General features: G+C 36.9%; 4 protein-coding genes across 5 annotated transcripts in view; 3 read left to right on the top strand and 1 right to left on the bottom strand.

Annotated features, from left to right (window-relative positions):
• The window catches only part of LOC121943969 (coiled-coil domain-containing protein 81-like), a 14,390-nt gene extending 9,447 nt beyond the window's left edge, over positions 1–4,943 (bottom strand). Inside the window, exons 1-3 of the mRNA XM_042487589.1 lie at positions 4,563–4,943; positions 4,346–4,407; positions 3,565–3,770 (exon numbers count right to left, since the gene is read on the bottom strand). Coding sequence (XP_042343523.1) covers positions 3,565–3,770; positions 4,346–4,407; positions 4,563–4,638 — 344 coding nt within the window. The 5' untranslated portion in view covers positions 4,639–4,943. The remainder of the gene's footprint in view (positions 1–3,564; positions 3,771–4,345; positions 4,408–4,562) is intronic.
• LOC121947919 overlaps positions 1–15,007 on the top strand; it is a 33,625-nt gene extending 18,618 nt beyond the window's left edge. Inside the window, exons 1-9 of one of the 2 annotated variants that reach the window (XM_042493118.1) lie at positions 6,517–6,698; positions 6,780–6,918; positions 8,791–9,043; positions 10,708–10,885; positions 11,009–11,153; positions 11,355–11,417; positions 11,808–11,931; positions 12,933–13,087; positions 13,319–15,007. In XM_042493118.1, the coding sequence (XP_042349052.1) occupies positions 6,867–6,918; positions 8,791–9,043; positions 10,708–10,885; positions 11,009–11,153; positions 11,355–11,417; positions 11,808–11,931; positions 12,933–13,087; positions 13,319–13,428 (1,080 nt within the window). In that variant the 5' untranslated portion in view covers positions 6,517–6,698; positions 6,780–6,866 and the 3' untranslated portion in view covers positions 13,429–15,007. Of the gene's footprint in view, positions 1–6,516; positions 6,699–6,779; positions 6,919–8,790; positions 9,044–10,707; positions 10,886–11,008; positions 11,154–11,354; positions 11,418–11,807; positions 11,932–12,932; positions 13,088–13,318 lie in introns of those variants that run through there. The other variant, XM_042493126.1, reaches the window with a different exon arrangement.
• On the top strand, positions 912–2,955 carry LOC121947935 (coiled-coil domain-containing protein 81-like). The gene is made up of 3 exons (XM_042493138.1): positions 912–1,292; positions 1,438–1,499; positions 2,073–2,955. The coding sequence occupies exons 1-3, from the start codon at positions 1,217–1,219 to the stop codon at positions 2,280–2,282; spliced, it is 348 nt and encodes a 115-aa protein (XP_042349072.1). The 5' UTR covers positions 912–1,216; the 3' UTR covers positions 2,283–2,955.
• A 796-nt stretch (positions 15,008–15,803) lies between the features above and the next one.
• Positions 15,804–23,422, top strand: LOC121944830 (interleukin-18 receptor 1-like). Its single transcript, XM_042488749.1, has 10 exons — positions 15,804–15,950; positions 17,454–17,706; positions 18,576–18,753; positions 18,895–19,039; positions 19,134–19,199; positions 19,299–19,422; positions 19,533–19,684; positions 20,863–21,006; positions 22,506–22,658; positions 22,744–23,422. The coding sequence occupies exons 1-10, from the start codon at positions 15,824–15,826 to the stop codon at positions 23,085–23,087; spliced, it is 1,686 nt and encodes a 561-aa protein (XP_042344683.1). The 5' UTR covers positions 15,804–15,823; the 3' UTR covers positions 23,088–23,422.
• Positions 23,423–24,751: the final 1,329 nt, after the last annotated feature.

The following is a 24,751-nucleotide window of genomic DNA, read 5'->3' as shown; positions in this document are numbered from 1 at the left end:
TATTTTGCTCTTAGTTTTGCTTTCTTATTCTTATTTGCTTTTACATCCTATTGAGTGATTTCTTTGAATATATTAAAACAATTGGGTTGCTGTATTTGTTAATTTTGTTATTAGTATTTTTCTTTTAGTGAAGTGGAGCACCATTTTGTTGGGGAGGCTAGGCACCCTGGGTGAGGTTCTTACACATTGCATGTAAGTAAAGGCACTGGGACACGATTGTTATTCTTTAGATTGCTGTGAGGATTGCTGTGAGGTTTGCTGTGTTTCACTGAGGTGAGTAGTGGTGGCACCTTTAGGCACCCCTCCATTGTAGTCTGCCTCCCCACTGATGGCCTCTGCTCACTCTTTTATTTAGGTTTATGTTGGGCTGAGTTTTTTTGATATTTTACCACATCTCTGGTTTTTAGATGGTAGTTGTTAAGGCCTTTTTTAGATGACTTTGTAATAAAAATATTTTTAATCCCTTTAATGTTTGTTTATTGATTCAGTTTATTTTGACTAGTTAATTTTTCCCTCTTCCTTTGCAGTTCCAGCCCTGCCTGTTTATTTTGATTATCAATAAATATTTGATTTATTTGGAAAATACGTCTCTGTCCTGTTTCAGAAACGAATCTGTGTGCCTTACTGATCTTCCAGAATATTTTGAGGTATTTCCTGGGGCGCAATTCCTCAGGTGGTGTTGTCAGTTCTCCCCCTTACATCACCTAGTAAACACACACACCTCACCACGCCACATAACTGAAACTATAAGAATTACATAATTAGGCTACTAGGAATTTAAAGCTCTTCCCCCCAGATAAATTCCTTTTTTCTTTTTATTAATTTTTAAAAGTAATTTTCTTGGATACTTTTACTTTTACTTTTTCTTTTTTTTTTTTTTTTACTAATTTCTTGCTAATTTTCGGGTCATTTCTTATATAGCTCATTGCTTTCTTACCATGTTTGTGAAAGGAAAAAAAAGGTGTCAAAGGTTAGGCTAAGTGGCATTCACCTGTAGTAATGCTCCCAGCCGCACAATAATGAAACTTGAACTGAAAAGCTTTGTTGTAGTTTCTCTTCAGCCGCAGTGACACAGGAATTACTGCGCTGGAGACCGTTGCTACGGGCAACCGCGGCTCTCAGGTGCTCGTCTTCATCTGTGTGTAGCAGCAGAGACGAGACATGACCTGAAGTGAAACGTTTTTAAAGCTGCACACTGAGGACTTTTCTGACGGAGATGACTGACATACTGCGGCTGGTGCCAGAAGCGGACAGACGGATTTTACCAACTCTCTCCCGGCTCTCTGAAAACGGTCAGACAACAATAACTTTTTAATTTTTTTTTTTTTTTTTTTAAAGTTGTGACTCTGTGGTGAACTGTTTTTTCATCTGATGGTGGTTAATCTTCTGTGCGCATGCGTCGCCATTGATATTTAACAGTGTGTTGTTGAATTTCAGATATTAACTGTATTTGGGCTGATGTATCCGGATACATTGAACGTCACATGACCTTGCAGAAGGTTTGTCAGTCTTGGCCTGTCTATCTATTTACCTATCTATTTATTTAACAGTAGGTAAATTAAATTACAAAATAAATGTAGGACTAACTGTAATCATTTGCAGTTACTAAAAAACTAAACAAACTAAATACAGTTACTAATCAAATTGTTGGTGATTAGAAGGGTGTTATAGGCTAGGTTATATGACAATAAATATTTTCAGTAAAACGTTCATATGTTGAATATAACATTTATTCTGTTGCTTTACATCTTTGCGATGTGCAGGAATGCCTTTTTTGGCATGTTTTTGGGAAGCAGTTGGGACAAATTTGAGCACAGCATTTATGCACTTATATTTTCAGGTTTTTTCAGCTTTATCGTCGAGTTTAAAACATTTGCAAGAAAAGTAATCAAAAAGTACTCAAGTGTAATAAGTTACATTACTTTGATGAGGCATTTAAAACAGTCATTAAATGTATTGCATTTTTAACAGTGTATCAAGTCATCTGTAACCTATTACATTTTAAATGTAACCTTCCCAACACTGCTATCTATCTATCTATCTATCATTGATTGATTAATCCATTTCAACAGGGGGTCCACCTGGCAGGACTGGGGACCTTCACCTTCTCTCAGCAGAAGTTGGATATAGGAAACAAATTCAGAATGATCCAAAGACCCATCTTCCTCCTGACTGGAAAACTAGTCCAGTCTCTGGGTTTAAAGCAGGTCAGACCCCTGGCTGCAGGTGAGCACATTTTAGAAGATGAACCTGAGGGTTTATTTCACCATAAACTCATGTAACAATATAAAGAAAAAAGGAGTGCCACCAATTGGATGGATTATAAACAGGACAGGAGAATGACAGGCCCTGAAAATTTTAGATTTGGAGACATTTGAATTTAATTTTATCAAACCACACAGTCCTGATAAAGCAAGTTGAGATATTTAGTGGTAAACTCTAATAAATAATAGATATTTTTTTACTTTGATTGTTGCGTACTAATAAAGTTACAGAGGTTAGATTTAGGCAAGTTAAGTTGCTGAGGGAAAACAAACATGTTGATGACGTACCTTAAAATAACTCAAAGTTCATGCGGTTGCAAATATTGGTCTCCTGTGAAAAGTCCCCGTTATGTGACCCATCTACCACCACAACCTGCCTCATAACCATGGATCTATAAAGAGAACTGGATAAAGTGCTGGAGATGGGGCTTTGTTAATATGAAAGTTGGTCAGTGGTGCATGAAGCCAAAAATTGTTTAACTGCTGCATTTAAATTTACCCGGATGATTGGCACTCCTTCCTCACAGTGCGTCTAAAATGGATCGAATGGATTAAATTTTGATTTACAAGTCATTTCACAGGAGTTGTGGCACTCAAATATATTCATCCACGGATGTGGATGAATATATGTAAGTTAGTGGAAAAAGCTTTAGATTTAGAGATAGTAAGTTAGATAGTAAGAAAGCTGAGATATTTAGTGTTAAACTCTTGAAAAAACTTTTTGGTACTTTGATTGTCCCATGCATATATAATATATATTAATCCATTCGATCCATTTTAGACGCACTGTGAGGAAGGAGTGCCAATCATCCGGGTAAATTTAAATGCAGCAGTTAAACAATTTTTGGCTTCATGCACCACTGACCAACTTTCATATTAACAAAGCCCCATCTCCAGCACTTTATCCAGTTCTCTTTATAGATCCATGGTTATGAGGCAGGTTGTGGTGGTAGATGGGTCACATAACGGGGACTTTTCACAGGAGACCAATATTTGCAACCGCATGAACTTTGAGTTATTTTAAGGTACATCATCAACATGTTTGTTTTCCCTCAGCAACTTAACTTGCCTAAATCTAACCTCTGTAACTTTATTAGTACGCAACAATCAAAGTAAAAAAATATCTATTATTTATTAGAGTTTACCACTAAATATCTCAACTTGCTTTATCAGGACTGTGTGGTTTGATAAAATTTAAATTCAAATGTCTCCAAATCTAAAATTTTCAGGGCCTGTCATTCTCCTGTCCTGTTTATAATCCATCCAATTGGTGGCACTCCTTTTTTCTTTATATTGTTACATGAGTTTATGGTGAAATAAACCCTCAGGTTCATCTTCTAAAATGTGCTCACCTGCAGCCAGGGGTCTGACCTGCTTTAAACCCAGAGACTGGACTAGTTTTCCAGTCAGGAGGAAGATGGGTCTTTGGATCATTCTGAATTTGTTTCCTATATCCAACTTCTGCTGAGAGAAGGTGAAGGTCCCCAGTCCTGCCAGGTGGACCCCCTGTTGAAATGGATTAATCAATCAATGATGATAGATAGATAGATAGCAGTGTTGGGAAGGTTACATTTAAAATGTAATAGGTTACAGATGACTTGATACACTGTTAAAAATGCAATACATTTAATGACTGTTTTAAATGCCTCATCAAAGTAATGTAACTTATTACACTTGAGTACTTTTTGATTACTTTTCTTGCAAATGTTTTAAACTCGACGATAAAGCTGAAAAAACCTGAAAATATAAGTGCATAAATGCTGTGCTGCTCAAATTTGTCCCAACTGCTTCCCAAAAACATGCCAAAAAAGGCATTCCTGCACATCGCAAAGATGTAAAGCAACAGAATAAATGTTATATTCAACATATGAACGTTTTACTGAAAATATTTATTGTCATATAACCTAGCCTATAACACCCTTCTAATCACCAACAATTTGATTAGTAACTGTATTTAGTTTGTTTAGTTTTTTAGTAACTGCAAATGATTACAGTTAGTCCTACATTTATTTTGTAATTTAATTTACCTACTGTTAAATAAATAGATAGGTAAATAGATAGACAGGCCAAGACTGACAAACCTTCTGCAAGGTCATGTGACGTTCAATGTATCCGGATACATCAGCCCAAATACAGTTAATATCTGAAATTCAACAACACACTGTTAAATATCAATGGCGACGCATGCGCACAGAAGATTAACCACCATCAGATGAAAAAACAGTTCACCACAGAGTCACAACTTTAAAAAAAAAAAAAAAAAAAAAAAAAAAAATTAAAAAGTTATTGTTGTCTGACCGTTTTCAGAGAGCCGGGAGAGAGTTGGTAAAATCCGTCTGTCCGCTTCTGGCACCAGCCGCAGTATGTCAGTCATCTCCGTCAGAAAAGTCTTCACAGTGTGTGCAGCTTTAAAAACGTTTCACTTCAGGTCATGTCTCGTCTCTGCTGCTACACACAGATGAAGACGAGCACCTGAGAGCCGCGGTTGCCCGTAGCAACGGTCTCCAGCGCAGTAATTCCTGTGTCACTGCGGCTGAAGAGAAACTACAACAAAGCTTTTCAGTTCAAGTTTCATTATTGTGCGGCTGGGGGCATTACTACAGGTGAATGCCACTTAGCCTAACCTTTGACACCTTTTTTTCCTTTCACAAACATGGTAAGAAAGCAATGAGCTATATAAGAAATGACCCGAAAATTAGCAAGAAATTAGTAAAAAAAAAAAAAAAAAAAAAAAGGAAAGAAAAAGTAAAAGTAAAAGTATCCAAGAAAATTACTTTTAAAAATTAATAAAAAGAAAAAAGGAATTTATCTGGGGGGAAGAGCTTTAAATTCCTAGTAGCCTAATTATGTAATTCTTAGCCTATATACCCTAATGTGGCGTGGTGAGGCGTGTGTGTTTACTAGGTGATGTAAGGGGGAGAACTGACAACGCCACCTGAGGAATTGCGCCCCAGGAAATACCTCAAAATATTAATGTTTGGAAGATCAGTAAGGCACACAGATTCGTTTCTGAAACAGGACAGAGACGTATTTTCCAAATAAATCAAATATTTATTGATAATCAAAATAAACAGGCAGGGCTGGAACTGCAAAGGAAGAGGGAAAAATTAACTAGTCAAAATAAACTGAATCACTAAACAAACATTAAAGGGATTAAAAATATTTTTATTACAAAGTCATCTAAAAAAGGCCTTAACAAATACAGTCTAAAAACCAGAGATGTGGTAAAATATCAAAAAAACTCAGCCCAACATAACCCTAAATAAAAGAGTGAGCAGAGGCCATCAGCGGGGAGGCAGACTACTATGGAGGGGTGCCTAAAGGTGCCACCACTACTCACCTCAGTGAAACACAGCAAACCTCACAGCAATCGTGTCCCAGTGCCTTTACTTACATGCAATGTGTAGGAACCTCACCCGGGGTGCCTTGCCCCCCAACAAAATAGTGCTCCACTTCACTAAAAGAAAAATACTAATAACAAAATTAACAAATACAGTAACCCAATTGTTTTAATATATTCAAAAGAAATCACTCCATAGGATGCAAAAGCAAATCAGAATAAGAAAGCAAAACTAAGAGCAAAATACAAAAAGCAAAACAGGAAACCAAACAACAAAACAGAAGCAAAACGAGGGCAAAACAGCAGTAAATCACGTGAACCACCTGGATTACCAGACCACTACAGCAGGAAGGCTCAGACACCACTGCTACCTCCAGCCTACCAGAGAGAAAAAAGGGGGTTTTAAATAAAAGTGCAGGAAAGAAATAAAACATGACAACTAAACTGAAAAGGGCTCCCGTACCTACCAGTACAGCAAACAGCAGCCACCACACACAGGAACCAGCAGCCAAGAGGAAGGAGCATGAGCTCACTCGTCCTTTATATAGGCTGGCTGTGATTAAGGGAGCTACTGAGGAGTGGAGTCTGGAGGTGCGCTCACAAGCGCTACTCAACTGTCAGGTGCTATACCTCATTACACTAACACTGATAAATATACATAGGCTATAGTTTCTTCATAGCTTTTTTTCTTTTCTCCCTGGACATTTATTCCTACCTTTTTAAAAATAATTTTCTAAATCTACTAATTTCTTTCTAATTTTCATATAGGCTTATACCTGTGTAAATTTGCCAAATCAGCTCCTTGTTTAAAGGGGTTAAGGTAAGGTTACATTTTTTTCTCTTGACATTTTTTGTTTGTTTTTTTTTTTGTTTGTTTGCTTTTTTAAATCCCTGTTACACTATCCAAAAATCCAAGAATAGAAACGCCCCTGGGCGTTTACTTCGCCGGGGTGTCCTGCTATGAAGGGAAACACGCAATGCGGGTATATTTACGAGTTTAACGAGCATAGGTTTACATGAATATAAACTGGAAATGTGGTTATGGCTTGCGCCTAGGCTGAGAGGTCCTTGGTACATTTTCCAGGATGCGTTGGGTGGGTATGCGTCATTTTTCCTTCGAGTTTCTTTTTCGCCATGGTGAGTAAAGCAGTCAGGTTTTCCTTGTATTCCTGCAGAATCGGACCTGCTGCTTATAATGACCGACAAGTTCCTGTGGGGACAGGACTCCCCTGGATCCTGGACGTGACGTGCTCAGCATCATAATGGAGGCGAAAACAGGCTTCTTCCTGACTGTCCTCTTCACATTACTGTCCGGTAAGAGAATCACTGCTTCATTTTTAAATCTGTTGGCACAACGAGCTGTGTCAGGGAGGTTGATTGTTACATGAAACTAGTTGAAGTTGGAGTAACTAGTTACATGTAATCATGTAATTATACACGTAACATATAATTATATTTCAGAATCAATGTAATTGTAATTAGTTACAGTTACTGAGAACAAAAACATGTGATTAATATACAGTTACTAACCCAATTGGGTTTTTTTATTATTACAAAGGGGTCATATTTATCTATACTAATCTACTCTTTTTTTATGTAGACACATAACATTAACTCTGTCGCTTTGCGTCTCTTGTCTGTGTAGGGATGCCTTCCTTTGGCATTGCCCATTTCTAGATATTTTTTAGTTGCCCTTCATTTGTTAGAAAAGTAATCAAAAAGTAGTCAAATGGAATAAGGTACTTTACTTTAATGAAATAATTAAAGTAGTTACATAACTTATTACACTCTACCAAGGTAACTGTAATCTGTAAACTGTTACATTTCAAAAGTAACCTTCCCAACACTCGTAACAGCTGAATTCAGACTATATGACGTGTTAAATTCTCAACATTCAAAATGTGGATCATCATTAACTAATCTTTATCTACTGTTATTTAATGTACACATGGACATATTAATAGCAGTAATTAGTGGCGGTTAGTTACTAAATCATTTACTCCAATGCTAAACTACCTTACTTACTCTACCAAATATTTTAGTGAACTGTTCTAAATTTTAGAGGGACGTGTTTAGTGTTTACCCAACTGAATTTAGGCCTATGTTACAGATGTATTTACCACTTACTTTTTAGTTTATAATTTACATAAAAGCATAGGTTTATAAGTTAAAATACATTATTAAAGGTAAAAATAAATGATACCAACTTCCCAAATCGGGTCCCTTGTCATGTTTGAGCTGTTAGCATTTTTTACCAGTCACCACCCCTCTTATCTTCTCAGATTGTTTATACTCAGATGTTTCACAAAAATACAAAAAAATTGTAATGATTTTTTTTCTATTTTTAAATTCCTTTGACCCTTTATTTGTGGGTTGAAGGTCAGGAACCACCAAACTAAACTACCTAACCTTATATAAAGAATGCTAATAAAACAAGCTCTACCTCAACCATTTACAACTGTAAAATAATATATGACTGTGTAATGTGTAAGCCTACTTAAATTTTGGATGTTAATATTTTGCTATTAAAACTTCTGTTGCTTTATCTAAGTACGAGTTTGAATTTATACTATTTTAAATTGTTGTAATGGTCCTTTCACCAAGGTCTTGAAACATCTTGAGAAGCACCAAAATTAGGTCCCTCAAATCAAAGAAGAAAAAAAAGGCTTAGAAAGCTTTAAAAAGTCTAGAAATCTTTTTCTTTTATTTACAAAGGTCTTGCATATTTATTCATACCTGCTGTAGACTATAACATTAGTTTGTATATTTCTGGATGTGGCAGTGAGCTGTGTGTGTGTATGTGTGTGTGTGTGTTTGTGTGTGTTTTGTTTTCTCAGCTGTTTGTTTGACTCCAGAAACTTAACAGGAGGGACTTTAAACTGATGGTCAGAACTAAATGAGGACTTAGTGCACAGGAAGTGTGATGACAATGAAATCATGGGACTAATTTAGCCATTAAGAAATAGTCATGTGTATGTCATAATTTTTATATCACATGAGCTCAGCATATATAGTGGTGAAGGAATGATGTCTAAAAAGCAGAAATGTTAATTCACAAGACTAACTAGCAGTATTTCAGTGAGCATACAATAATGACAGTTTTTGAGACTTTTTTTAATCAATTTCTACAAACAAGTTCATGTCAGTTTTACAAAATATACTAAAATGTGTGACACTTGTTTGCAGGTGTGTGTCCCCGGAGACTCAGAGAGATAAATGTCAAGGCGGGTGAGATGGTGGCGCTGTACTGCCCTCGTGACAGAGGAAATAATGATGGTGTTGCTGAAGTGACCTGGAGCAGTTACACCTCCCAGGAGACTCATCTGACCAACATGTCATCAGCGCAGCAGAGGCAGATGGGCCTGCTGGTTCATGGAAGGAGTCTTGTGATTCTGAGTACCTCTGTGAAACAGCAGGGGAATTACTTATGCTCTCAGGGGTAAGAAATAAACAAACACACAGGCAGCATTTCTCTATTAGAAGGATTTTCCCAGAAACTACATTGAAAATGTTCCTGACTTGGGACAAGACTGTAAAAATGGCATAAATAGTTCAGACATGTAAACACATTTTACTCCAAAGGGATTATTTTGTGTAAGATCACTGGTGGACAAGGTTTTACAATCTTATATTCCATTGGCAGTAAAATCTTACTGAACATAGAGTGTAGTTGCAGTATATATTTGCTATATTAGAAAATATTAGAGCTCATATTTTTAATGCAAAGTTTGTCCTGTTTTATGTTTATTGTCTAATCCAACATAATCAAACAGTAAAAAACAAACTGACATTGCCACTCTTAGAGCGACAGGGTGGGTTAAAAAGGGTCCTTATCCAGAGATTTGCCTCGTCATCCAGACAGTTTTGATGTTATTATGTTCTTTGCAGCACGAAGCCTTGCCAGCCACAAACCATATGCCACTAAAGGTTGTAATGTGCTGATGGCAGACATCTGTAGATCTTGACAAATGACACCAAAACCATCTGTATGTACAAATGACACCCTGGCTAAGAGGGAAATCTGGAATTTGGGGGATATATTTGCAGAAATATGATATAATATAGTACATTTTTTAAATAGGAAGGAAATCCAGGCACTCCAAGGGTGTGAAAAATGTGAAAAATGAAGAAGAATTTCATTAAATGGCCCTAATTGTAGATTTAGACACCACAGTTAGGGCTTTTTCAACTAATTCCTCCTTGATTTTCATGTTTTTCACACTTGTGGAGTGCCTGGATTTCCCTCCCGTTTAATCCTGTTGGTTCCTGTTTTCCATGAGCACTTGATACAAGTCTGTGACTTACATTTTATTTTAGTCTACAGAGCAACCCTTAATCTCTTTCTTTTTTATGATAAATATTTTCTGCAGTGTATAATCACCTGAAAATGAGAGTTGATGCATTGTAGTTACCTTACATTGAGTCATTTATATCTTATAGGGACCAGGTCCTCCTCCATGGAGATGGCCTTGTTGCACTGCCATCTACAGTAGCCCAGATTGGCCAAACCAAATCCTAGATAGGACCATTTGCATTTTCGCTTTGGCCACAATATTTAGCACGCCCTCTGAGACAAAGCGTAGGAAAAACATTGATTTATTTAATGTGAAACTGCTCAATTTTGCATTTTTATCGGAATAAATCCCCTGGTCTGTTTGTTTTGGAGATAAACAGCCCTCTGTGGGTAATTTGGCTCAGTAAAAACCTGGATCTGGATCTTGAGTTAGTAGAGAAAATAGGTGAGCTCACATTAGCAGGTGCTGGACTGGCAGCTTATCTCCTACATGCCAAACAGAACTGCAGAAACACTAATTTGTTACATAAAACTGCTTCATTCAGTGTTTTTACTGGTTTGAGGAAGAGACCTCTGTGGATAATTTGGCTCTCTGTAAAAACTCGCTGAACAATCTACACTAAAGAATCCTGGGAAAGTTTTAGCTGGTTGCATTCTGCAATCCTCACTGCCAGACACCACTAAATCCCTCTTAATGTTACACACTCATCATTAAAGCTGTCTTTACTTTCACATTCACAGCCTTTGCAAAATGTTTAAAATCTAAATGTGAAACTTTCGTATTAACTTTTTATTTATTGACATGACAGGAATGCCGGTAGGTCGTCCTGGTTCAGGCTGACAGTTTACACAACACAGACAGAAGAGAGTACCCAGTACCCTCAAACATGTTACACACAAGAGACCTGCACATTGTATTGCCCTGCTGTAAACATCCCAGCTGCAAATATCCCAAATATTACCAGCAATGGCATTGTTTGGCACAAGGTGTGTAAACTTTCAGTGCAAATTAAATTTGATTGTGTAAACTGCATCATGCACAATTTGTTGCAACATTTTTACTGGATTCATTTCAAGCTTTATAATTAAGATGTATATTCCATCTTGCAGGAGGGCGAGTCATGGTCAACAGATGGTTACCGCTCACGTGTGGAAAAGAAAGACCAGGGTGTTTACACCTGTACCAGATCTTACCTGTATTATGGTCAAATATATAACATGACCTTTACAGTGGAGCTTGATGTCCAACCAAAGAGTGAGAAAAAAGCATTTTTTCCCTCAATATGATTATCGTCATGGATTTTAATGCATTTGTGTGTGTGTGTGTGTGTGTGTGTGAGTGAGAGAGAGAGAGAGAGAGAGAGAGAGACATGTTTGTTTTGTTTTTGTTGCTCATAAAACCCGTCATAGACTTTAACACGTTTTTTTGGTTTTTTTTTATCAATTTGTTGCACAGAAGAATCCAGGCCATCAGTGATACTTTCACCAAGCAAAGGGGAAATATTTCTTGTTGATTTAGGTGAGTGAAACAGGTGTTTTTTTGTTTGTTTGTTTGTTTGTTTTTACAACAAAATCAAATCAATCATTACAACAGAAAAAATACAGAACATTCAGGATTCATCTTAATGTAAACTGCTAAGACAGGACAACACATTAAGTATGCTTTAAAGGTCCAAAATTGCTAATCACAGAATGCTTCCTATACAAGTACTGACTGTCCAATAGAAATATAAAAAAAAACAGCAAATGTAAATGTAAATTCACATAATTATGTTGCAATTTGGAATTTAAGGCAAGCAGACTTCTGTGAGTTTCTGTCTTATTATGCAGATGCATTCACATACATACACTTGGCTATAACTTTAGAATGAACTAAAAATAAACTAAGCGTAAACTCTGTTTTTTCTAGGCTCAACAAAGGTGATTGATTGTGAAGCTGACATGTATTCAGACTTTGATGATGTGTTCTGGTATAGTGAGGAATCATTCATGGAGACCAACAACAGCTTTCCAGTTTTCTACAATTACACACGGTAACTATTTTACACACTTGTACCAGCTCTCACAATTAGCTTTGTAAGTAAAAATGTTATACATGCCCTCATATACACACCATAGTGTGCAAATAAAAATGGATGACATGACAGATCCCCAGAAGTAAAGCCACAATATCTCAAAGTCCCCCCGGTGGCTGTTCGCAGTGCAGGTCATAAACCCAGGGTTCCCACGGTCATGGATAATCTTTACATCAATGCGTGACGTTTTGTTTATATACGTTTCTTCATTTTCTCCCCATGTTTACTCTTTCCCTGAATGGCAGCTAGCTGAAATCATGTTTGTTTGTATTTTATTGTTTCTCACACTACACCTACAGTGTTGGTGAAACACATTTGGATGTTTATTCTCTTTGGTTGTGGCAACAAAAGCACATGGTTAGGAATAAACATCATGGTTTGATTTAACATCCACACGTTAAGTGAACAGCTGGCGGCGGGGTGAAAGTCTGATGTTTGTTGGAGCCACCCACCTCCCCTCCCGCCCACTCTATGAAGACTTTATAGCTTTTCATACCACAGTAGTTGCTGACTGTGCTGCAAACTGTTGCCGTCCAGTGGCTATCATCCCGCTGTGAAAAGAGCCCTGGTGCATCTGTGTCTGACGCCAAATCCACTGACAACATGACGGTATTTTACAAGTTGGGTTGTTGCCCGCTGCATTTAAAACTGACGTACCTGGTGTGTATCATACTGCTGCTAAAGATACCTCTTTGCGTCAGTGTTTGACGCTGATATCACTGACAAAGTGACATTGTTTGAGTTGTGAGTGAGAACCAGCTGGAAATCACTTCTGCTCAGACTCCAACTTCAAATGATTTTACCAAAACAAAATGGCAGTGGCAATATCTGGGATATTTTGGCTTCATTCTTGTTTGGTGTGGAGACAAGTTGTCCATCTGTGTGTACAGTCACACACAGATGTTATAGCTAACAGTTGTTCTTTTGCATTTTTCATTTTCCTTTCATTTTCTTTCCAGGGAAAGTCATGCTGGAAAAATAAAGATGACAGCATCTCTGGTCTTCAAAGAAGTGTCACAGGAGGATCTATCAAAAACGTACACCTGTAAACTTCAATCTGTGTCTCCACCTTCAAGCTCTGTCACCATCTCCTTGGCCCAAAAACATATTCAAGGTAAATGGATAGAGTTTTGTTTTTTTTTTTAACTTTGTTGCTACTGTATGTGTATTTTTCCAGTAATTCACTATTATAAAGCATGAACCAGGTCAGCTGATGACCCTGAGATCCATTTAGTTGCACTTGACAAACATCTCTAATCCGCACATGTTTAAATTATGGGGAAGTTTCATCTGGCATCTGCTTTTTAAAATTAATTATAATTTTACGTCTTTTGTATCCCTATAGCGTCACCCTCCCTCCCCCTGGCTCTCAGCATTCTTGGCATCGGGGTGCTGATTGTTGTAACAGTTGTTGTTTACTTAAAGACCCGACCTGCTGGGTGCCACACATGCTGAGGCAACAGAAGTGTCCAGATCTGGTTTGTTACCAAACACCTTACAGTTCCATGGCGAGGCTTGAGTCTGTGCCATGTGGAAAAGCATAAGCTCCATGCTACTCTCCTTTTCCCCCTGAGAGCATCTAAAATATTCTCAACCTGTAGCTCTTTACCTCAGATATTTACCCAGGAAAGCTGGTAAGCTATTTAGTCAAAATGAAACTACTGTCTCAATGTTTTTAGTAAATTACTTATTTATACTACTATATTGAAGTGTATTTATATTAGATAGTATTATCATACTATCATTTAACAGAAATTATTCTTAACTTAATAATTCAGTAATTGTTTTAATATTTTTTAAATTATATGTTCTCCATCCCGGCCCTGCGATGGTCTGGCGAACTGTCCAGCGTGTACCCCGCCTTCCACCCAATGACAGCTGGGATTGGCTCCATCCCCCCCGTACCCTTACGAGGGCAAGCGGCTACAGAAAATGACTGACTGACTGACTGAATGTTCTCCATCCCTATTTATAACAGAAATCATTTTTAACTTAATAATTCAATAATTGTTTTAATGTTGTTTATTATATGTTCTCTATCCCTATTTATAACAAAATCATTTTTAACTTAATAATTCAGTAATTGTTTTAATATTTTTAATAATATGTTCTCCATCCCCTCGCTTCCTCACCATTGTAATTTATTTCCCCCACCACTCAATATATCATCAAAACAGTGTGCAACGATTCCCCCTCCTGGTGAGCCCCAGAACTGCAGCTCTCCCGTCTCTACCAGCACATGCTCAGCTTTTCACAGCACTCATCTGAATTTGACTTCACTACATTACAACCCCTGAGCATATTTTCAGTGCGCACATTTTTACTCAATTTTACTTTTTTTATTTCTCAAGTTGTTACTATTGATTTTTAATTTCAAAATGAAACAAGCTCATTAGCCTACATAAAATCTATAAACTACATGTAGACTATGGTAACCACAATAAGCTATAATGAAATGAAGACTTGATTGACATATCCCAGTATTTTATGAAAACATAATTTTCCAATCTTTTTTATACATATGTTGAAGAAATGCCTGAACACGTGAAATTGTAAATATAAGGTGTTCAAACTTAGACCACAGTTTTTTTCAGTTTGGTTTTTTTTTTTTAGCCCTGAGCACAGTGTCTCAACAGACCATCTGCACCATCTTAAGTGTCCTGGAGAGGACACTTCCCCAAATTTGGAGAAAATTCACTCCCTGTAGATTTTACAGAATTGTACTTGTCATGTTCAGGTCGGGCTCTAAAACATTTGATAGATTGTCAGGAGACAATTAAATAAGTTCAAGGATGGGAGGTGCCGTGTAAAGTGACATTAAAAATATAAGGTGTTCAAAGCAACAATTTTTTGTCCCAACTGACCAAGGGAGGCATATTTTTGGCAAATGCACTCCTTTTTAAGGTTTAAGGTTTAAAAATTATGAAAAAATAAGCTGTTCTTGGACACGGAGGCGTGTCTGCTGAATATTATCTTTAAAATCATGCAACATAATTATTATAATTATAAAAATATTATATTATATTATGTTATATTATATTATATTATAAAAACTTTTTGTTATGGCCATTTCCTTGTTTGTTGTTTTTAGCTTCTTTTTCATTAAAAAAATATATATTTTCAGGTACTTTTATTGTTATTTTTATTTTATTTTTTTTCTAATTTCTTGCTTCAACAAATAACAAAATTGTGCCTTTCACTTTTGGGTTGGGCTTAAAAAACTTGATAAGTTATTAAAAGATATGTGTATCTGTTTAGGATTTAAAACTAATTTCATTACTGTTCAAGTACACAGTGAGTAATAGAGGGTTGTTTTTGTGTCGTTACAAAAATGTCCAAAATAACAGAGCTGTCACCTACTGCAGGTTATGAGTGGAAATATGTGAGCCTGGTTTTTAAAGGGAAACTTCACTGATTTTCCACTCAAAATCAGATAGTGGCTGTGGAGAAGCTTCGTCAGTGAAAAGATTCTCATGAGCACAATATCACAGTTACACCTTGAGGAAATTTCATCCAATTTGGCACAAATGCCTACTTTGACTCATTGAATAACTGATAATATTTTGATTAAAATTGTTTTGAAGAATCCAAGTGTTGATTATGACAAAAATTCACACAAACATCTAATAGGATAAACTGATGCCATTTTAAATCAAAAAGGATCAACTTCACTGTAACACCATAATGTTTTCAGGGCATTACTTAACACCATATCTCTGGAACATATCACCAAAAATTAAGAGGGGCGTTTGCACTGCGGTTACAACATTACGCTCTTCCTTAAGTTTCACATATCATCACTGCATGCGGTCTAACATGTTTGAGGAAATGTTGAACTCAGCAGAGCTGCATGTGGAGACCGTGTAGCCAGAACATGATTCTGACAGCGCTCGAGAGTGTTTGTTGTGCAGTGCTACAGGATATGATGGTGAAAGTACTGCTGCTCCATCTGTGTTTCCTCTTTGCATCATTTCAAGGTAAGACAACGATGTAGAAGGGTGAACATTCAATGATATACTGTATGTTGTCTGAAGATGATGAATGGATGATGAATGAATGGATGGATAGATAGATAGATAGATAGATAGATATTCATGTGCACTTTATTTTATTGTTGCAACTGGTAAAGGTGGGATTTATCTTACTTAAAACACAGCTGGGAACCTTCTGAGTTTGTCTTATTTTAACCCTAAGATAAAAGGCTATATCATAATTTATTTTGTGATTGAAATTTTTTAATAAAATGAATCTGCAAAATAACTACTCACTAAAACTATGAAAGAAATGTTGTGGAGAAAAAAGTACAATATTTGGAGCAGAAGTATAGTAGAATATGAATATGAAGTAGCAGAAAATGGAAGTATTTATTTAAATAAGTACCCCAAAATTGTACTTAAGTGGAGTATTTGAGATTATGTACTTGACTGACAAAACCAATGAAAGTTAACAATTTATTTTCGTAATCTTACCGCCCCAAATTATAAAAGTAACATGGACTGTTTCCATATTGCATTGTGGCATGCAGGTCATAGACATTAACCATTATGAAAATATTACATTATCTAACATTTTAAATGATATGCCACATCCCTCTCTGTTTCCTTTTAATGCACTTGTGCTGACTTTGACAAGCATGACACATTTTCCATCACTCTCAAATCACTGGCTACCAAAAAAATTAGGATGTGGGTAAGAACTTGTTAATGGTCGCAGCCGCCCAAGTGCATGCTGTTTCACAAGTGGGATCCAAATGAAACTGTTTCAGCTTTGTATAAATAGCATGTCTACATCTTACTTCCAGTCATGGGGCTCTCAATGTTTCTTATCAGCCTTAAATATATCAACAGCATTGAAAATCTAGGACAGGACAATTTGAAAATTAAGATTTATTGGATGTAAAGAAAGCAGTAATCCTACTAATCAATGTAATGTGTGGGAATTTTGCAGAAACTGTCATGAACTATGGTAGGGTTAGTCAGCTTGTGTTACCACTTCTGCAAAATGACAGAAGGTCATGGGCGAGTAGCAGCAGCCCTTGCATCAGTTGTACACAGGGGCGTTTATAGGGTTTGAGGACATTCGGGGCTCAGTCTGTACCTCTGTCAGGGGGTGTGGAGGATCCTGGCTATTTGTTTTTATTTATTTTTTTTATGAACAAGCTATATTTTGATGCTTTTTGTGCTCTCTGGCACCTTATTTGAAAAAAAAGTACAAAAAAACTGAATCAAATTATTTTCTATCGTAATTTAGAAAATGTTTTGGGGGACCACATGGCACCCGGGCCACAAGTAGACTATCACTGAACTTCGGTTTTATAACAGAAGCCTTATAAGTAATACAATAATAAAATAATACTAAAATGCAAAATTTGATGATGTGCAAACACAAGGATTTTTTGAGACTTTTTTTTATCAATTTCTACAAACAAGTTCATGTCAGTTTTATAAAATGTACTAAAAATTTGTGACACTTGTTTGCAGGTGTGTGTCCCCAGACACTCAGAGTGATAAATGTCAAGGCGGGTGAGATGGTGGCACTGTACTGCCCATGCGGCAGAGGAACTAACATTGGTGATGCTGAAGTGACCTGGAGCAGTTACACCTCCCAGGAGACTCATCTGTCCAACATGTCATCAGCGCAGCAGAGGCAGATGGGCCTGCTGGTTCATGGAAGGAGTCTTGTTGTTTTCAATGCTTCTGTAAAACATGAGGGGAATTACACATGTTCTCATGGGTAAAGTCCAGTCCAGTCAGTCCTACAATGATCCTGACTTTCTTTTTTATATCCTACAAGTAGTATCTTGAGTTTTTGTTTCCCTCACATACTTTATCTTCCAAAATGTTTAGGCTTTGTATGCATGTGTGGCAAGAGAAATACTTCACGTGAATTAGTCATGCCTTGTTAAGTTGAATTTGTGAAGAGAACCTTGTTTTTCTTGCATGCCTCCACAGAAAATGATATATTATTGAACTATCGATTAATTTGGGAATACGTTAAAAGACAGCAAAACATTTCTGAAGCAGAAAATTAAGGCTTCTGTCAACCATGTCATCATGATGTACGCTTATAATGATGTAATTGCACTAAGTTATATGTGGTGCAAAAACACATAGTGACGGAAGTCACAATGCCTTGGCACTCTGCTCATAAAATTAGAATATCTCAAAAACTAAATATATATGCTTTCACTAATTTATGGAGTGTTAAGAATTAACCTTTTTTTCTGTAGTCATTGTGTCAAGGTTAACACATAAGCTGAAATACCACTTTTCAATTGTAGTCCACAAAATGTAAACACATTGCCAAAGAACACAAAGAAATAAAACATATTCCAAGGATAAACAGAAATGGCACTTAAGAATAAAATCTCTGTGCCAATGATTCAATGTACCTTAAAATCTAATTTTTTTCACAAACTTAACATGTTCACAAGTTACTTGCGATCCTTTCAGAGTGGACCTGCAACCCACTTTTGGACTACGGCCAAACAGTTGGGAACCACTGCTTTAAAGCCTCCTTTCACATTCATAGTGAGTGGTTGTGATTAAAAGGTAATGTGAAACCTATAAAGTAACTTTTCTTTTCATTTATTGACATGACAGGAATGCCGGTAGGTCGTCCTGGTTCAGGCTGACAGTTTACACAACACAGACAGAAGAGAGTACCCAGTACCCTCAAACATGTTACACACAAGAGACCTGCACATTGTATTGCCCTGCTGTAAACATCCCAGCTGCAAATATCCCGAATATTACCAGCAATGGCATTGTTTGGCACAAGGTATGTAAACATGGCCGAACTTTCAGTACAAATTAAATTTGATTATGTAATTGATGAAACTGCATCATGCACAATTTGTTGCAACATTTTTACTGGATTCATTTCGAGCTTTATAATTAAGATGTATATCCCATCTTGCAGGAGGGCGAGTCATGGTCAACAGATGGTTACCGCTCACGTGTGGAAAAGAAAGACCAGGGTGTTTACACCTGTACCAGATCTTACCTGTATTACGGTCAAATATATAACATGACCTTTACAGTGGAGCTTGATGTTCAACCAAAGAGTGAGAAAAAAGCTTTTTTCTTTATTGATATGTTTATCTTTATGTGTTCATAAAAACAAAAATGTAAAGCATTTTCTCCCTTTTTTGCACACAGAAAAAACTGAAAAACCTGGGAGCATCACTTCACCAAAAGAGGGGGAACGATTCCCTGTAGATCTGGGTGAGCTTCATTGTAGCATCAATACAAACAGTTGGATATAAATACAAGCATTTACTATCTTTATAAATGACTACTTGTGTAAACATGGCTTTTTTCTAGGCGCACCAAAGGTGATAGATTGCGAAGCCGTCATCCACTCAGACAGTGATGATGTTTTCTGGCACAGTGGGGAATCAGTTGTGGAAAGGAACAGCAGCTTTCCAGTTTACTACAATGTCACACGGTAAAGATTTTACACAGCCATACCAGCTCTTACAACCAATTTTGGAATTAATGTTTAACATGACCACACACACACATATAACTGTTTTTCTTTCTCAATTTCCTTTTCAGAGAAGACAATGCTGGGGAAATAAAGATAACAGTATCTCTAGTCTTCAGAAACATGTCAAAAGATGATCTATCAAAAAATTACACCTGTAAACTTCAATCTGATTCTGAAATGATCAGACCAAAGCAAGTCACCATCACCTTGGCGCAAAAACGTATGCAAGATGGATTTACTTAAGTTTTCTATCAAGTTTTTGAGTGGAACTGCAACTAACCATTGTCATTTTTATGCCGTAGCCAGAGGCATTATGTTTTCAGTTTGTCCGTCCGTCTGTCTCATTCTCATGGATGCAATATCTCACAAACACCTTGATGAATTTGCCTCATATTTGACACAAACCTCCCCTTGGTTTATCAAGGAAGTGATTAGATTTTGGGGGTCAAAGGTCAGTGTCACTGTGACCATGTCTGTCCCATTCTTATAAAAAGAGATCTCTTTAGAACACCTTAAATCAATTATTTTCAAATTTGGCACCAAAAGCTCACTTCGACTTAAGATTGAACTGATTCAATGTTGGTGGTCAAAGGTCAAGGTCACTGTGACTGTGTCTGTCTGTTTCTGTGAACACAATATTTTGATAACACTTTAGGAAAATTCTTCACATTTGACACAAATGTCCACTTGGACTGAAGAATGACCTGTTTCGAATTCGATGGCCCAAATGACAAGTTCAAGGTCCCTGTGACCTCACAAACCATGTTTTTTACCATAACTCAAGAATTCTCACGCTAATTATGAGCAAATGTCACAGAAATGTACATTGTACATTGTACATTGTACTGCTGAAGAGATTACATTTATATCCAAAAGGTCAAAGGTCAACTTCATTGTTACATCATAATGTTCTGCAAAAACACTTCTCCAACTATTACTCAGTGTCATATCTCGGGAACAGAAGGGGAGATAATTGATCAGATATTGAATTGGTGACCCTAATGTTGAGTGTCCACCTTCAAACTGTGCTGGTTGTGTAGATCTTCTGTGCTGCTGAGGGAAAAGATGGGTGTGAAGCATCCATTTTTTCACAGATATGGATTTAAACTATAAGAGAGACTTGACTGCTGCTTAGAGGCATACAATCACAGGGCAGTAATAATGGTAATGGTAATAATAATGGTAACTCATTCATTGTTTAGTTTAGTTTAAAAAAATGTCAGGAAAGCCTGAACATATTTTTTTTCAGTCTACTCACAGATTAAATGACTTATAATTTCAGAGTTAAATTTGAGCTCACTTTCATTCGCACATTCAAGTGTCATTTTTTCAGTCTTTTACTGTTAATGAATGTTTCAATTAGTAATAAATGTATTCTCTCCCTACATTTTCCTACAGCTCGCCATTCTAACCTGCCACAGTTTCTTGGCTTTGCTGGTATTTTTGTGGTGATGGTTTTGACAGAAGTTATCTATGTGAGGTTCAAAATTGACATCACCCTGTTCCTAAGAGACACTCTTGGCTGCCATAGCCGCACCTCAGGTGGGAGTCATGTTTTCGGTTCACCACTAGTATATTTTTAAAGGAACACTTCACCTGCAAAATGGCCATTTGTTTGTTAGTTACTCACTGTGTGTGACCTTGAATTTGTGTAGAAAACATTGCTTTTCTTGCATGTCTTCCTCATAAATTAAACTAAACAGGGACCATGGTTAACTACAGAGAAACTATATTGTACTGAACTATACTAGCCTCTAGTTCACGTTGTAGAGTGTAAGCCCCGTATAGGCTGAGTGCTGTGAAGTAGCCCATGCTCAGTTCCATGCCATGGCTCTTGCATGTAATCTGTCTCTCCCCATTCCTGTCTATGCAACTGTTCTATCAATACTGGCAAAGACTGCCATAAATAATATTTATAAAATCTATATTCAAACATCAGTTTACAAAATCTCATACAACTTGTGCAATACCATCCAAGTCTCATTTATCCAGTCGTATGCTCAGTATTTCCCAAACAGATGCAGTTTCGCTAAAACATTTTTGATTTCAAACATCAGTAATGGTCCCGTGCACAACCAAATAATGTGCATATGGAACATGCATGCATTTTAAGGCTCAGACACACCAAACCAACATCAAAGAACAAGTGGCGATGAAGGTCAACTACGCATCGCCTCTTGTAACATGCATCTTGGCCAAAAAGTTGCACTTGAACACACAGCAAAGACTACAGCCAACTAGCAAGTACATTCTGTGCCTGCATGAAAGGAAATGACTCTCAGTTCCAGCAAACAATAAGAGTCTGGATTCATCATTAAGGCAATTAGGCAATTTCCCCTCGGGGATCAATAAAGTATTTCTGATTCTGATTCTGATAAAAAAGGAAAACCAGCAGACCAACAAGACAGATGTATAGCAAGTTTGTTTAGATCTCATGCCCTCTTGCCTTGAGCCGTTTGCTTTCATCACCTCTGTTTCTCCTCTTGTGCGCTGAGCTGTACTGACATTCAGAGTGATATCTCTCACCGATGTCTCCGCTGGCTCTGACTAATGTTGGTGGTGCAAGACTCATAGAGTGAAAGATGCTCCATGACAACCCAACGCTGACCAGTGACGGACTGTTGGCTTGGTTTGTCAGGACTCTTAACTCTGCTCAAGCGGAGCTCAAGTGCACATGCATGTTAAGGTACACTTGAAGTGTGCTTCCCATCATTGGAAATGTTTCAAATCATAATGTTTTAGCAAAAAAAAAAAAGCATGTGTTTGGGTAATACTGACCATACAACTGGATAAATGAGACTTTATACTTTATGTATACTGATATTATATTGCAGAAGTTGTGTGAGGGTTTGTAAAATAATGTTTTGATATAGTTAATACAATAATATAGTTAAGCATGGTCCCAGTTTACATCAGTTCATGAAGAATGAGGCATTTGTGGCTGAAGTATTTGTTTAAGTGGAAAATATCTTCTTTCTTCTGACTTAACACAATGTGACAGTACTGGCAAAACTTTTTTTGTTTTTTTGTCGTTTGCTTAGATGGAAAGAGCTATGATGCCTTTTTGATGTATTACAAGAGCGACACAGACGCAGGACTCAATGCTTGTGACAGAAAATGGCTGGAGAGTGTTTTAGAAGAAAAGTTTGGTTACAGTCTCTGTCTTTATGATCGTGACGTCTCACTGGGGACAGGTATGTATTTAACATGTACTCTGCAGAGATTTGACCTAAAAATATTAATGAACTCATATTAAATGTGGACTCTGATTGATTGCAGCTGTAGCAGACGCAGTGTTGGACAGCGTAGAGCAAAGTCGCACCGTGATTTTAGTTCCCGCCTCTCCAGATCCAGGTCCGGGGTCTGGCCTGCTGAGTGCCATCCATGCAGCTCTTGTGGAGCGGCAGACTCGCTTGATTTTCATCAAAACTGAGGGAACAGAAGTGTTACGATCTGGTTCATTACAAGAGGCCTTGCAGCTTCTTAGCGAGGCTGGAGACCGTGTCACTTGGAAAGGCACGAGCTTCATGCCGCCCTCCTCCTCCTTTTGGAAGCAGCTACGTTATTACCTACCTGCCCCGCAGCGCTCACCAAAAATAAGCCTTTTCCCTCAGACAGTCTAGGATGTTACTTTATGGTGAAAAGTTTGGCTAAGTCAGAATGAATAGCTCATATGCTTAAATATAGATTGTTCCACTATTATTTGTGCAAGGAGATATTTGTGTGTACATATTTAAAGTATAAAACAACTTTCACAAACACAAAAGCGTTTTGTAAAAATGTTTGCAAAACTATTTTGCAAATATAAAGATTGAAATATAGAGAGAAATAAGAGATTGCACAATTTAAAAAAAAAATTAAAAAGACTCAGTGTTCAGAAAAAGCAAATCTCCGAGTGCAGAATTGAAATTCACCAATAAAAAGTAGTCCTAAATATTAAAAAGTTGTGACTACTGGGAAGATTTATTTATTTATTTATTTATTAAATGTATTCACTGATATCATTTTATTTGTCTAACTTGTTTTTGTATATGCAGATCTGTTCTATACTTACAAAATAGTTTTGTGAGTTTGATATTTTTATTTATGGAAAGTTTTATATATTTATAGTTACGCAGTGATTGTTGATCTGGTCACACAAATAATATTGAGATAAATCTATCTCCATATTGCATTAATAATTGTATTCTACAAATTTCGAGTTTCGAAAATATATATTTTTAGGCAAAGACATTACTGGCATGTCAAAGACAGAATTAATTTGTCATCATTAATTAGTCAGAATTAATTTTGTATAATTTAACTTTAGTGTTTTAATGTTGAATGAACCAACTTACATTGTTGAATTACCCTCGCTTTGTTTCCTTTTTCGTATGGCAGCTGATGCAAGCAGTTCTCCCTATCAGCTGCAAAGAAATCAAATTAGAAATAAACTATTACATCAGTCTATACACAGCTGACAAATGCAGAAATGTAAAACAAGTGTTTTCCCATCACAGTTGAGGTGTTTCTTTTTAATATTTTCTGATTAATCAAAATGACTTTCATATCTTGGTGGCGTAAATGGATTTTTTTACTTTATTATTATTATTTTCGGCCATACAACTATGTACTGTGGGAAACAAAAACATACATTTGTGTTAATATCTGTACTGCCACTGTCATGCTGATCTTTCTTATTCATTTCCTCTATCACTGCAGGTATTGTATCTTCAAATGTGTTACTGTGAAGCCCAGGGTCAAAATATATATTCGAAGTGTACTTCAAATAAATTGCTTGGTGGAAGAGCACAGCATCATCTCTCGATTTCTCAAAAGATGTCGTACAAAAATGGACAAGAGCTTGTTTGATTTTATATAGAAAAAGGAAATCTCGTTTAAAAAAATGTAATGATTTACAAGCTCAGTGGTGGTTCATTTGATGGTTTAGACTCTGACACTGCATTCCACTTTTAAAATGAAGTGGATCAAAATGTACTTGAAAAATGGGAGGGAGGAACAAGACTTCTGGGGCGTGTCCTGAGGTGTGAAGACAGTGGCATAAGACCGTTTGATTCCTGTAGGTTGGGAGGTATGTTACTGTGCTTGTCCCACAGATGCTCGATCAGATTTGGATCTGGGGACTATGGAGGCCTGGTTGATGCCCTCACGTCTTTGTCACATCCCTCAGGCTATTCCTGAGCAGTTTTTAGGGTTTGGCATGGTTTCATGATTTGGATATTTTGAGTTTATAGTGGATTTTGTTTTGGGGTTTCCTGTTCCTGTTTCTTGTTTTCCTTGTTTCCTG

This window comes from Plectropomus leopardus, chromosome 1 (assembly GCF_008729295.1).
Source record: "Plectropomus leopardus isolate mb chromosome 1, YSFRI_Pleo_2.0, whole genome shotgun sequence".
NCBI lineage: Eukaryota > Metazoa > Chordata > Actinopteri > Perciformes > Serranidae > Plectropomus > Plectropomus leopardus.
This window is presented reverse-complemented; position numbering and strand designations above follow the sequence as displayed.